At 38.0% G+C, this 15,528-nt stretch overlaps 1 protein-coding gene across 1 annotated transcript; it reads left to right on the forward strand.

Moving 5' to 3' along the window:
• Nucleotides 1–2,756: 2,756 nt before the first annotated feature.
• On the forward strand, nt 2,757–7,372 carry ccnj (cyclin J). Its single transcript, XM_019272806.2, has 6 exons — nt 2,757–2,948; nt 3,154–3,245; nt 4,053–4,263; nt 4,348–4,647; nt 5,984–6,143; nt 6,353–7,372. Exons 2-6 carry the CDS (start codon nt 3,177–3,179, stop codon nt 6,705–6,707), a joined length of 1,095 nt encoding a protein of 364 aa, XP_019128351.1. The 5' UTR covers nt 2,757–2,948; nt 3,154–3,176; the 3' UTR covers nt 6,708–7,372.
• Nucleotides 7,373–15,528: the final 8,156 nt, after the last annotated feature.

Raw genomic sequence — 15,528 nt, forward strand, 5'->3', positions numbered from 1 at the left:
ATACATTACGTACTCCCTACATTCATTCCATGACGTGACGTAGTTGGTTTGGCGCAATTGAGTCTATATGGGCAGAGTGACCTTTGTGCTATCAACTAGTTGGAACAGAGCCCTCTGAAAAAGATAAGGTAAAGATGAGCGTTTGTGTTACCAAAGAATGTCTGAAGCACAGCAGAAAAAAAGAGTAAAAAAAATCAATGGTTCAGTTTTAGAAACCAGGTGAATAATTTCAGATCTTTGGCATCACCAACATCCCTATCGACCATAATATTTCAGATGACTCAACACGTGATGTTTCTTCTGCAAACACTGCCTACGGATCCGGTGTGATATCAATAACTGAACTTACCTCCTCTACTTTGGTATTTCTGTCAGGCAGTTCAGCGAAAGAGCAGCAGTGTGGGTTGTTCACAGGTCAATGGCTGTGTCAACCAGCCTCCACCAAGACCCTGCTTGACACCAGGGAGAAGAAAAGCAGAGAAAGGACAGCCACCAGCTCCCTCTACCCGGGACACCATTTGTTTCCTCTGGGAGACAGTTGCAGTCCATTAAGAACAAGACAACCCACCACCTTAACAGCTCCTTCAGTGGAGCAGCTAACATTACCAATCCTCTTACGACTCACCCCCTGCCTGCAGCCACAATCTCTGGAAAGATCTTTTTATATTTAAGCACAAAATGGAACCACTATGACGTCTTTGTTAGTTAATTTTTCACTAGTGCTCCTTACAGAACATATAAAGAGATAAAAGAATTGTAAGGTTACTTCCAGCACTGTATAACTGCTAACATTTTGATTACATTGAATTAACAAATAAAACAGTATTGGATTTTAGTAGATGTTTCCAGTATTACATATTCAAATAATTTCTTATGCCAGTTCTTTAAAAGAGGAGATGTGTTCCTGATAATAAATGACAGTGTGATCATGCTGGCTCAATAAATAAACCTTCTTGGCAGCCACAGATGAGTCAACACACTAGTTTTACCTCATAGAATACTTTAATAAATGTTGTTTCTCCTGGTACTGTCTACTCAACAATAGACATCCCTTAGTAGCTCCAGCTAAATTCTGCCATACTGTTCAAATGCACATAGCTTTAAGTAACGTATCAGCTTTGGTCTTTGATAATGCATACATCAATTTCCATCTGCATCATCACCAAATTGAAATATTCGAGGAAGTATTTAAATTACTTCCTTTGCTCTTGAAAGACAGAGAAGCCATTGTAACACTGATGCTGCTTTATGTGGGTCAAATTGACTTGTGCTGTGCTGCTGGGGCAAACTGACCCATTTTGAATTTGTACTGCAAAAATGAACAAGCAAGTCTGACCTGACCGAAGAGATAGGGGATAAGATGAAAAAAACAAAAAAGGTCAGTTCACTTCTTTGTAACATTAGTTAGATCTCTTTTCACATTCCTGCACAAAACTTGTAATGTTCACTTCATTCAAACATACTGTACACATATTCATATCTTTTAGTGCTTGATTTTTCATTTTTCTTATGTTTTTATTTTACTTGTTATGCACCAAAAAAAAAAAACACTTGGCGATAAACTATTTTCTGATATTTTATTATGAGTTATACATTGCTGTTACAGCAGTGTATTCAGACACTTGTCATTGCTTATGTGCTATTTTCTTTTCTTTTATTTATTTATTTTTTGCCATTAGTCCTTTAAGGAATTTTTGAGAAATAGCCTGTATAGCTGAATCTGGTCCATTTACATGATGGACTCAAGTGCTCATGTTAAATCATTTGCATTCTTTTGTTAACTGAATAAGCATAAACAAATATGCATGCTTACACTCATTACACGCAGAGATAGTGACAGATGGGTTTGTTCAAATATTACTAGAGTAAAATCTCAGTTTAAAACAAACAAGATATCTACAACCTAGAACATTTGAAAACATTCTTATTTCATTCCCTGTATAAAGATTACTTAACAGTCCAGGTGTTTCTTAAATACTGCACAGTGGTTAGAATAAGATAAAGCTACAGATATCTTACATGCTACGGAATGACATATAACTCTGACCTATTTTTAAATTACTTCATCATGGATGGCAATCTATAAATTATATGGAGGCCACATAGAAGTAAACCTACTACTTTCTAAGTCCTGAATGTGAAAGTGATAAATCCCACTACACTCATCCATTTAGCCCTGTCACGATGAGCCATCCACAACAACTCAGAGTTCATTTTCTTCACAAAGATTTATTGAAAGCTTTGTGTAAGATGATCTGAAACTGTGTGTTATTCTATGTTCACTGTGTATTCCATCAAAACTTTGCACTGACTTTTTTTGCCAACAGTCTCTTTCTTTTTCACTTGGGCACTTTGTTTTCCAATAACATGCAGAGACACTCAGATGATTTAATTCTCCTTTATTAGGTTTTTGCTGCACCAGGCCAGTGATTGGTTGTTGTTGTTACTATACTTACTTGTAATTGGCTGCGTGCTGTCTGCACGACCACGATGGAGTGGTGCTTTCAGGTGCTAAGCTCACCTCGGGAGAAATTCGGACTGGTCAAAAGTTACATTTTGCCTAGATTTAGAAGGTCATTTTAACAAAGAATTAAGCGACTGGGGGGTCGTTTTTACTTTAGGGAAGTAAATATGATAAAACATGATAAATTATATAACACTGTAGCAAAAACGTGGGCTGTAAAGCTGTTTTCCCATCAGTTTTGTGTTTCTCACTTTTTGACCCTGACGGCTTCACTTCCGCTGGTTGTTCCTGCGCTCCCTCAAACTTGGAGCTGGTGTTTCCGGTAGCTCTTGAATGCAGCAGTAGCGTTTGCTGAACTCGTGCTGAGCCGGGGGAGCTTCAGGGTGACTACAACAATGAGTGGGAGCAAGCATGTCCGGCTAGTTTGAATTGGAGTTTACTTCAGTAAAAACTGCCTGAAATATTCACTACATGTGCTCATTGGGTGAGTCTCAACTTTTCAACCCTCAGCGTCAGCATATGAGTATTTCATAGTTTGGAAAAATCCAATACACTGGAGGAGTTCTGCTGATCCGCTAACTGCTTTAAAAGTGTCGCTGTGCCTCTAATACTCCGTTTTTAGGGAGCAGATCATCCTCAGCATGAAGTTTGACCGGTCTGATTGTATTTCCACATGTGTTGCCTTTCAGAGGTTTCCAAAGCACTGTGTTAAATGGAGCTAGAGGACCAATGGTGGAAAGGACAGCTCGCTGCAGATATTTACCAGGCGCTACGATACAAAGTGAGTGAGGACACTGCCAGAAACACACAGCTTTATGCACATTTCATGCTGTTATTTTAGATTTATTAACACATTCCTCCCCACTGTGAAATCTGTCTTCTTAGTGTTGGATACTGTGTGTGTGTATGTGTGTTAGAGCAATCAATATCAGGTTTTTGAGCCAGATAACAATTAATTTGATTAAATTTAAAATCAATGCATAGACAAACATTCGATATTTTGATAAAAAAAAACCTTATTTAGTTAGTTAGTTGATGTGTGTGTTTATTTGTTTAATGTGTTTGTTTGTTTGTTTGTTTGTTGTGTTTGTTTATTTCATGTGTTTATTTATTTATTTCATGTTTAATTGTTTGTTTAATGTGTTTGTTTGTTTGTTGTGTTTGTTTATTTCATGTGTTTATTTATTTCATGTTTAATTGTTTGTTTAATGTGTTTGTTTGTTTTGTTGTGTTTGTTTATTTCATGTGTTTATTTATTTATTTATTTATTTCATGTGTTTTGTCATTTGTTTGTTTAATGTGTTTATTCATTCATTCATTCATTCATTCACTGTGAAATGAAGACTCTTGATTTCTGATTTATGCCGGTCACATTTGGGTATATATGTGATGAGTTTATCATCAATTTATCTGTCTAGCTCCTGTGTGTGTGTGTGTCTGTGTGTGTGTCTGTGTCTGTGTCTGTGTCTGTGTGTGTGTATTTTTGTAATTATGTTGTGTCTACATATTATTACAGGAAATGAATCTTTAGAGGCTCATCAGGTTCTGTGTGCTCTGACATCTCAAATATAACGTTGTTGTCTAACAGGAGCTCAAGTTGCCTTCCTACAAAGGTCAGTCCCCTCAGCTCAACCTGAGAAGATACTTTGCAGACCTCATAGCCATCGTCAGCAACCGCTTCAGGCTGTGTCCTGCAGCCAGACACCTGGCCGTCTACCTGCTGGACCTCTTCATGGACCGCTATGATGTGACGGTGCAGCAGCTTCACATGGTCTCACTGTCGTGTCTTCTCTTGGCCAGTAAGTTCGGAACCGATCTCACAGCTTCAGTGTGTGACTGTTGAGGCTCTGCATGGTGTGACAGTGTTTTGCTCCTCTTTGCAGGCAAATTTGAGGAACGGGAGGACCGGGTGCCCAAGCTAGAGACCCTGAACAGCCTGGGCTGCATGAGCTCCATGAATCTGGTCCTGACCAAGCAGGGTTTACTTCACATGGAGCTCCTCCTGCTGGAGACCTTCCAGTGGAACCTGTACCTCCCCACAGCTGCTCATTTCATAGAATACTACCTGTCTATTGCCGTCCACGAGGGAGACCTCCATGATGGTTGGCCTATGACCTGCCTGGAGAAGACCAAACTGTACATGGCCAAGTATGCTGATTACTTCCTGGAGGTTTCCTTGCAAGGTAAGTTGTTTCATCATTTTACAGATGGCCGACGATTTGTGGTCAAAATACCTACTGCGGTTCTTGAAGCTTTTCAATGGGGTCCCAAAGGACATACAAGGATTCATACAAAGTCTTAAAAGTTTGGAAAACGTTTGATCTTAACTGTTATGTTTTCAAGGTTAGGAAATTCTTGTATAATATAATTTATTTAATTCAAATGAAATGTGATCTCTGTTGATTCCTTATTCTGAAAATTAGCATGAATTAAATAATCGCATGAACAGCTGAAATAAGTGACTATATATACCAGTTGCTGTGTAAACTTTATAGCATTTATAGCAACGTTTCAGATGTGAGGATAGGAAAGGCTTCCAGAGTCTAGAAATGATTGTTATAGGTACCTTGAAAGCTCTTCAAGTGCCTGAAATTACTCTGTCCAAGCCCTGTATAAATGAAATAGATTGAACTCTTACCACTTTTCTCACCATATTTCCCTACACACTGTGATGAAATGAAATAGCTGAGTTACTGTAGTAATAAATGGCCTTTACAAGGGAAGAGAGAGTTTTCAGACTGATCGCTGTGATGGATACAAATTCGGTAATGTCTTTGTTTAATGCCATTTTAAGCAAAAAAAAAAAAAAGACTGCATTTGGATAATCTTCTCAGTGTGAGGGAAAATGCAGTATACACAAAAAGGTTTGGTGTCCATTTAACATATTTTGATTATTTATACATAATAGGAATTAAATGTAACTCGTTTTCCTATGTCCACCCATCTTCTGTTAATATGTATACTGAAATCACTTTAATAAAATCATTTACAAATGAATATCTTCACATGTGAGATTAAAGTTGCCTTAATGACAAATCACATGAAATCCATCAGAGTAAAAAAAAAGCTGCGATATCTGCTAAGTTTAACTAAGTTTTTCATCTCTGATAGGATTTTGGTTGAATTTATGTGATTATATGCGGAAGACGGAACTGAATTACAAAGATATTGGTTTATCAAAATGGATATATTTTCAATTACTGATATGAGCCAAGGAGAAATCAATAAGTAGATGGGGGTTTTAGCTTCAGCTCAGGTTAGCCGTGTCCATTTCAGCGGCTATCTTTCACTTGATATAGCACTCCTGTCTTTGCCGTCTAGTTGACTGTCTTCCTAGCACAGGGAGCTGATGAGCAGCTTTGACAGCCCACACATGACCTAACCAGTGTGAAGTTACTGCAGCTACTGTACATTTTATATGCTTTATGTAAAATAATTCATAATTCATATGGTAAAACAAACATACAGAGTTGTGGCTTTCTGCTGTCTGTGGTGATGGATTTTTTTTTTTTCCCTCAGATCATGTGTTTTTGTGTTTTGCCCCCTCACTGGTGGCTGCTGCATGTGTGGCCACCTCCCGCCTCATCCTCCACCTGTCCCCTACATGGCCATCCCGACTGCAGCGCCTGACAGGCTACACATGGGAGAACCTGGTCCCATGTGCTGAGAAACAGCTCATGTGTGTATCTGTCTGTAGTTTACATGATTTAAAAAGTGACTGTATTAAAAATTAAAACCTACAGGATACATCTTTGTGACAGTGATGCAGATGAATACTGACACGCTACATGCTTACACACAGTGCAGTCAGGCAATCATTTCTATATTTCATGCTACACATTCAGGAAGAGGCATGAATGAACCAACTCTTTGTTCCTATCTTTCTAGTGCACATGACAGTGATGTTAAAGAGGCCGGCAAGCAGAAGTGTCAGCAGCCCGGTCAGCAGCAGCAGGGCCAGACGGCGTACCACAGTTCAGGCCAGACAGCCACTGTGGCTCAGTACCTGCACCGGCCCAGCATGCAGTATCCCCAGCAGGCTCCCCAGCCGGGCCTGGCTCCTAACCACAGGCCTGCCTCCTACCTCAGCCACTCTACCACTGGGCCACAGCCTCCTAACGGCCCTCAGCACGGCAACACCCAGGCCATCACTACCTCACTGGATCCAAAGTCCAACATTCCCAACAGGGCTTACCAAGTCAGCATGCACTACACCTGTGCTGCTCCGTGCTTTGACAGATGATGGATGTTCAGGATTTAGTCATTTTTTTGGAAGGGGGAGTAAGAGATGTATCTGTTTCTCTAGAACATAACAGAATACAGTGAAGGAGAAAAAAGGTGTTTTTAATTTGAAAAGACTTGATGAGATTGGTACAGCACTTTGAACCATAAGATGTACGCAATGTGCAATATGCATACTCTGCTGTTATTTTCTGTGGAGAGCCCATGCTAGGATTTCTTTCTTTTTTTTGAGATATCAAGTATGAATGTTGTGACGCGGCTAGAGGCAGAGTTTGCACCTCTGTACCCACTAGTGTTACTGTATAATTTAGCTACAGACCAAAAGTCTTGTATTTATTTGAGCCAGATTACCTCAGAAAAGTGGAATGTACGAATGCCTCCTGCCTGTAGCCTTTCTGACTGTTACTATGCTAAATTAAAGGCAGTTACAAAAAGGGACTTTGTGGTTGAGATAAGAGAGCACAGTTTGTGTTGGTGTTCTGTTTTTGTTTTGTTTTTTTATTTTTGAGTGTCTTTTGTCAAACTAGTAAAGAATATAGTCCTCTAGATGTAACGGTTTATTTGCAGAGAGAGATTGTTGCTCTTCTATACGCGGAGGATTTCATCCGGTGCTGTGCACTTCTACAATGATAGTTTTAAATAAAATGCAAATTTGTGTTAGTTGAACTGAAATGTGTGTGCTGTTGTCCTTTTTAAAAATTACACTTCTGTATATAAAATGTCATATAATTGCCATATTGACAAAGAACCTGGAGACATCAATTATTTTCTGTGTCTGCGGGACAAAACTAAATGTGCAGCAGGGACCAAACATTATCTTTTAAGCGCATCAATCTTCTTCTTCATCACTTGATATAGCACTCCTGTATAAGTTGTCTCTTCCTGTGTGACAGTGTGACACAGTGGTGGTTACCGGGGTGTTTTCTTGAGAGATGCTATGGCAGAACATACAAAACTCCTGCCATAGTGAGCTTATTTACTGCTACTGTACACCTAGTATAGGCGTTTTCCAGGTGCTTGTCAGAAAACTGCAACAAAAAAAAAAAACCTGTCAAGTGTTGCTACTGTTATACCTGTCACTCTAGCTGTTTTAAATATATTCTGTTCAGCAGGTGAGACAGTGATGGCGTCTTATGAGGTCTTGGGACCAGCAGCAAGAGCAGCCAGCTAATATAAAATGTAATTCCCAGCTGTCTGCTGTTCAGAATAGTGAAAGTAGGGGTGCCCTAAGGGTTAGGGTGGCTTTATTGCATGTCATTCCCCATTGCTCCCTCCCTTCATTCCTTGTCATCTTTCTTTCTCTAATAAAGACACAAAATGCCTAAAAGTGGTTTATTATAATGACAACTGAAAGGAAACGTTGATGTGTTCTACCACAAGCCTGCAGAACAGCTCCTTGGCATAGATTCTCCATGTTTTTTTATAACTCTAATGGGGATCTGTTCAGTAATATATGGCGATCTCATTATCTGCTTTCTAGGATTTAACAACATTTCATACTGTATGTTCTTGAGACATCTCTGCAGTCTTGTATTTGATTCATACATTGCTGCAGTTAGTGTCCAGTGACAAGACAGTCCACGGTCTGCAGAGGGCAGTATGTGTCACATTTCTGTTGATGCTCCTCATCTGAGCGGGCGTCACTGCTCTATTATATTCTTGCATGTGGTGGGCTGTCTCTCTCCTTGAAAAAAAGAAAATTCATATGGACCTCATATGTCATAAAAACATGCCAGCAGTAATTTGTCATCGGCTGTGAATGCGTTCAGGATTCATTCTCTGTAAAATCCCCCAAAATAAGTCTTTGTTCGTTGGTTAATAAAAGACGTTGTACACAGCTGTCAGCTCTTCTGCACAAACCATTAGTCATACTTCATCACTGTAATACATTCATTGTCTTTTAACCCAAGATCCCACCCCATCCACGACTTGTTTTCGAAGCTCTGAGCGTTAGATCATTTAAGTGATAGGTCAAAGCTTAGAAAAGAGCTAAATATTTTTTCTAGTATATTAACATTTGTGCACATGCTCCCGGACACCAGAGGAAAAAGACAACTTTAAAATCAGACACAAAGCCGGTTTCTTTTTTGTTACATAACCAAATCTATTTCTGATTCAATCTATCTCTCATTTGTTTTATTTCTCACCACAGTATTTTGTTTATTTAGGTCTGGAATCATGGATATATTTTTATGGCAAACCCCAAGCGGTTTGATAAATTCCTGTTAAAAAACAATGTGGTCAGATCTGATGAAAACAATGCTTCCAACTAAACCTCTAATGCACTCCTGATTCTTACATGTCACAATGTGGCAGGCGTACTAAAATAGCATTTCCGCTCTGGGGTTTATACACTGCAGAGCTTCCTGTGGAGGAGGAAGCAGACTGATGAACCTGGTGGTGGTGAGGAGGAGTCTTCGATGCTCCCCCTCCCAAACACTGCTGTTCACTCAATGTGGATATCATGTCTCTAGCCAAACCAGTTGGTGGAAATATGAAGCTATCCAAGAAGCTTTATCTTAGTGTTTGTTCACTGTATCCTCCTGCGTCCGGGTACAGACCAGTAGCCACAAAGTCACACACCTTTTAAAATACATATTAGCTCAGTGTTGATCCTTTTGTGAGTGTTTTGACTTCATGAAGGCTTGCAGTGTCATCAAAACCACAATGACCAACTGATCCCAGCAAGCAGCATGGGTTGAAACTCTTTTCCCATGAGACTAGAAACCTGAGCTCTTATTGCCATGTCATCATTTCTAAATGTGCAGACAAAGTTCAGAGGAAAAATAGTCAAAGGAATCAGTTGAATGACTTTCACATCCTTTTTTATTGGTTGCTAAAATATTGTGTCTGAAAAACTAAACCGCCCACCCCCATCCATCTGTTACTGCATGCATACCGAACAGGATTTAGCTAATTGTATTTTCCACATTCTAAATGTACATTTACACATGTAATAATCAGTGTTATCCAGTCCTTCAGTAAATTAGAGTGACCTTGAAGAGAACTGTGGTTTGTCTCTGTGCCACTGATCAGCATGTAGCACATCAGGCGACTTGAGTCTGAATTTTCCAGAGGAACAAAAACAACAGTAAACCTGTCACTACCAATTAAACATCCATAAAAGGAACATTTGTAATATGTTTTGGTTACACTGAGATTGGGTTTTTTTTTTGTCCGTACTCCATAAATTCTCTCTTGATGACAGCAGAGTTTTCCGCCCTAAAATCAACATCTTAGAAAACGCAAAATAAGGTTTTATCTACAGTCAAATTGTAGGTTTTCAGAACCTAAATAACAAAATTGTACAGAAGAGTTCTCTTTTATTTGTCAAAAAACCAACACCCTAAAGATATTCAAAACATTCTATCGCATTTTAAAGGTTTCGTAGAACAGGTGTAATACCAAGGATTGTTGTCCCCTTTGAAAAAAAGGTTTTATCTGCCTGGGCAGGACAAAAATCAAGGGTTTTCTTGAAAAAGTACAGTTCATTCTTACTTTGTTTTAATAGACAAATCATACAGCTTTGATATAATCAATACAATTTATGATTTTTTACTTGCTACCGTCCCTTGACAAGCTAAACAAGTTTTGAATGGAGTCCCTGTCATCGATTTATATCTTCTGAGGTTTACACAAGCTAAACAGCACAAACCTAGTTATGAACTTGGTCGAGTTAGCATGAGATTACTGAAATGTTGTCAGATTTCACACAATTTCATGACATTTCCAGCTCTTTTAGCCCCATGTCAGAACTTCATCGACATAAAGATATAACATCAGCATAGGTCATAGGTAAACAAAAGTAAATTAGAGAACAGAAATGGATCTGAAACTGACCCCTGTGGGACACCATCACATATATGAGGATTCAACATACAAATGCAGCAGAGCTACACCATTATAACTTCAATGTATATTTTAATACAATACTTTAGTGCATGCAGGACTCCAAAATGTATTCCAAAGTTTAAAACTAATATGAGGCTATCTCTGAGTTAGCCAGATCAATTCAGGATCTTCCTTTCCCCAGACAGTGTTTATTTAACAAAGTCCAGTAGTAACACAAAAGGAATTTTATATAAAAAAAACTTCTGAAAGATAATAGCTCAGACAGCTCAAGCCTTATATCTTTGGCTGAACTTTAGCTGAACTTTGGTTGAATGCATTTTTGTACAGTATGAAGACTTTTGATGTCATCCCCCATCTCTTAATTTGGATTTGGACCTAGGAGGGATGATTTCACAGCCAGTATGAACAGGAGATATGATTATAGCTCTCTTCTCTTTCAGTACACATATTGGTAACTGAGTTTGTGTTAAGACTGTGCTTCAAAGCTAACAGAAAAGCACAGTCCATAACTTTTCAATTCCAAGACAAGTCCAAAAGATTTAGAAATAAGCTTGATTAGAGCATTGGGGATCACTGCTGAATCAGTATGTTGGAATATGTTGGGGGGACACATTTTATAGCACCTCAGACAGAAAAGATCATTTGGTTACAGGCCTGATGCCATTCAGGAAATCAAGGGAATTAAGGCCTAGTTTTTTTTAGCATGGGACAAAATCTTTAAATGGAAAGAGAGTGCAAAGGATTATTTATCATAGTCAAGACAGCAGAATGGTTGGAATGTCTAACTGGTTTTGTTTCTGGTAGTTGGTTATAGGTCAGTAAACAAATGGGATTCAAGTAGAGAAACAAGCACCAAAGAATAAGCAATAACAAGAATAAGCAAGTTTTGGTTGTATCTCTTTTTCACAGAGAAGAATGGGCTGTGTTCAGAAAACCCCTGAACTTCAAACAATGAAAGCAGCCTGATTTGTCAAGCTGTTCTTTGACTGTGAAGTCAAAGTGCTCCTTCAGGGTATGCAGGCGAAAGCTCACGTCTCCGTTCACACAACAACAACACGGCACACTTTGGTCCATTACTGTTTTATGTTGCTAGGGCCAAAACATCACTTTCACATATAGAAAGCTAATTATAAACATGACTAACAACAAGATTAATGTTGCTTTTCACACTACAACAGGGACTATTACATCTTCTACTACCACTGATGTGAGAATGTTCAAGTTAGTAACAATATGTCTGGTTTGATCTTAGTTACATGTCTTAGTACTTGTACTTTGTGCAATGACAATAATCAATGACAATAAAAAAGTTGAATCTAATCTGATCTGATCTTTTTCTGGACACAAGCATGAAACAAGTTTCAAGTCTGGAAGACGTCAGCAGAACAGTGACTGATCGAAGACTGTTAATAGAGTAATGTTAATGTTAGCTAATGTTAAGCTAAAGCTTAAAACCCAAAGAGGTTTAGCAGTAGTTACTGCCTGTGCACCGTGCTTATTTACAGCAGCAGCCTCAAGCTGGTTGATTCACTATTGGTTTAGGTAGCATTGTTGGGAACTGGCTACATTTGGTAGCATGAACATCTTCTATCTTCAGACAGGAAGAGTGTATGTGATTTGCTGGAAAGATGTCAGGGAGGTGACAACACTGCTGTCATGAAGTGACGTGAAATAAAAAGCGACATTATGAAATAAAATATGTAATTATGAAATAACATGAAATAAAACTTGAAAAACGCCAATATGAAGTAACAGCAGACTTGAAAAGAGGCATTTTGAAATAAAATCCCTAATAAAATAAATACAATGACCAATATAATTCTGTTACTATAAAAATAAATGATGGCCTATGTTCATTTCTTTCGCTCTTTGTCAGAATCTGAACCTCACATATCTGTGTGTGTGAGGATCTTTGACATTCCAGCTAAAAGACTTTGTGTTAGGACATTCTTTTAGTGGTGTTCTTCTAGTTGTATGCTCATATATTGTCTTCCTAACCTCATTTTATTCTTACTCTGTTAAATGAATCAACAACAAAGACAATGTTGCTACAGTTTTGTTTATTTGTTCATCTCTCACTGGAATTTCCCTCACAATATATATTTTACACAAGTACACATATGAAGATATATTTCATAATGTCTTGTTTATTTGATAATAAACGCTTTGGGCGTTCAGTACTCACCTATACTCACTCTAAGTTTCAAGGATCAAAGTCCAGGCAAGCAAGTTTCCCTTGTACAGTTGCCAAGGCACTGAACAGAACCCTGATAAATAAAATTCTGTTGGTGTGTATCTTGTCGTAATATACAGTAGTAATAGTAGGACGACTGGAGGTATATTATATTATCCTGGAGGTTTATACAGTTATGGTGTTGAAGTTGTAATCTTTTTTAATCACCAGTATTTGAAGATATTTCTCTGTGATATCATCATATAAAGTACAGTATGTCCTAGCACGATCTTGCTGTAACTGCATTACACAGGGCAGCTTAGTCTGGGAGTGACAACTCCTCTCAAGGATTAAACAAGGATTAAATCAGGGCATTGCACAGGGTGACAAAAGAAAAAAACAAACTTTTGTCTCTGCAGTGACTGATGCATCCTCCTCCTCCAGATTCATGAGCTCATTACGCAGAAACTGCCTCATGAAAATCACATTCTCCACCTTCTGGAGGAGGATGAATATGCCCATTACATACATTCAGATGATAGATTGCGGTCAAAGTATTTTGAAAATATATTTTCTGCCATTGCATTACGATGAGTGCGTCTCTCTTTTCTATTCAGTTTGCATGATCTATTTGCCTTCACTCTGTTCAGAAGGCAGATGATGCATAGACCAGCCAACATGAATGTCATTGAGAGCCCAGCAGTGTATTCAAATGAGGTGAAGGAGCCTGACGTGTCACAACCTTTGCATATCTTGTGATTGTGAAACTTTCACAGATTAAATTGAACAGGTGTTGTTTTTCTGATTCCAGTTATATTTTTACCTGTCTGTTCTCCTGGTTCCTGTTGTTGTGCTTCACCTTAAAATTTAAATCCAGTGTTATTTGGTCAAAATAAAACTCAGCTTTATTAAATCTGATTCTAAAGCCTTGTCTATTTTTAACTCTTTCTTGGTTTCTACAGAATTTGCTGACACCCGTAGGTGAAACACAGATTAGTTTCACAACACAGTGTGAATCATCTTCACTTCTAAAATAAATGTGCTCATTATTAATGTTATGCATTTGCTGCAAGCCATCAGCTGGACCTGATGTCTTGGCTATGCTGATAAACTATACTGTGGTAATTTTTAGTAGAATAGAAATAGGGTGGACATTAAGCACCTATGATACAACCAGCTCCCAATAAATCTCCCTTTAAGTTACCAAGAAAATTCTTCTCCCTCATTTCTATCAGGAAGTTAAGCTTTATGTACACAGTGGGCAGGCTTAAGTCTGTGTCATAGACATGATTCACTGTCAGTTATTCTGTTGGTTTTTAGATACAAACAACAAAATTCATAAAACCAACTAAACAGTTAATCATATCTGTTTATAATTTAAAAAGATATGTTAATAACTGAATAATACTTAAATGACCTTCACGGTGCATTGTAACATATTGAAATTGTATTCTTTGCATAGCTTTGAAGAGATAAAACAAGATTTTACTGTAATGTGAGCACACATATTACTCCAAACTGCACTGCCCTGTGCTTTTTTTAGACATTGCATAACAATGTTTCATAACCAAAACTCTGAAAACACACAGGATGTTTATTATGCGATAAAATCATTTGAAATTCAAATCGTATGCAGCAGCTGTGCAGTGACACATTCATATCTCGATGTACAGAATATTAGATGCAACTCTGTTACCTCAAAATGCCTTCTCCTTTATGTCAAGTTTGTCTTTTGTTTGTTTATCAATGTAGAATATGTAGTTTATCCATTGCACGCAGTGCTTTGTCCTCCATACAGCTACAGATTGTTTGCATGGTTTTGTTTGTACTTTCATTAATCTTAAGAATATTATTTAGAACTTTGCAGACCAGAAAAATGCAGTATTTAAGCATTATCATCCTTGACTTATGAATTAAAGAAATACCTGATTATGTGACGGTGCTTCAAGAACACACTGGCAGTAGTGAAAAGCGCTTACGGCTTTGAATCCATTTCTGAATCACATTGCTGGAAGGGAAAGAATAAACCTTCAAATAATAGAGGTCAGACTGCAGTTGTAATATTCAGCAATCATATTTAATGGCAGGAAAATAGAACTCTTCCTTCGGGATACTTAAACTTATGAGAAAGAAATAAAGGCTGCGATATGAAAATCTCCCAATTTAAGAGACCATTAAATATGATAAGTACAGACTGAGAAAGGTCACCCATGCTTTTGTTTTCTTGTCTCGTTTCAACTATGAGGAAAAAACGACTCACATACACAGCTACTCTGGAAACAAAATGTTTTTATCAAGATGTTGTCCGGTCGTCAGTAGCACAAGCAACTTACAGAAAAGTTGCATGGCATGGCAACACTCAATAAAATTTGAATATTTGTGCGCTTAGTAATTGTTAAAAGACTTTTCTGGGTGTGTGTTACTCTTGTTCCGTTATTTAAAATATATTCAAATACCACTGTGTCTTATCTAAATCATAGGTGTCACAGTTCACCTTCTGCAGTCACACAGACATCATCTGCTGACCATTCAGGTTATTCATGCAAAGAGGAATAGATCAGAGGTAGCGATAGTTTGATAAAATGTACATTTCATTAGTAGATTGTAAATACTTGAACTATAAAATGCTGACCATGTGTTGGCAAAAGTGTTGACCACTGAATTGTCTACTGTATACCCACCCGGTTAAACCTACTCAGTACCGCCCAAACAATAGTTGTCTGAAACACTAGGCATGATTATCTTTTGCTTAACTGTCTCTTGTGGTGTGTGTTCAAAAACACCATTCTTAACTCAA

The sequence above is a fragment of the Larimichthys crocea genome, chromosome III (assembly GCF_000972845.2).
Source record: "Larimichthys crocea isolate SSNF chromosome III, L_crocea_2.0, whole genome shotgun sequence".
Classification (NCBI taxonomy): Eukaryota; Metazoa; Chordata; class Actinopteri; family Sciaenidae; genus Larimichthys; species Larimichthys crocea.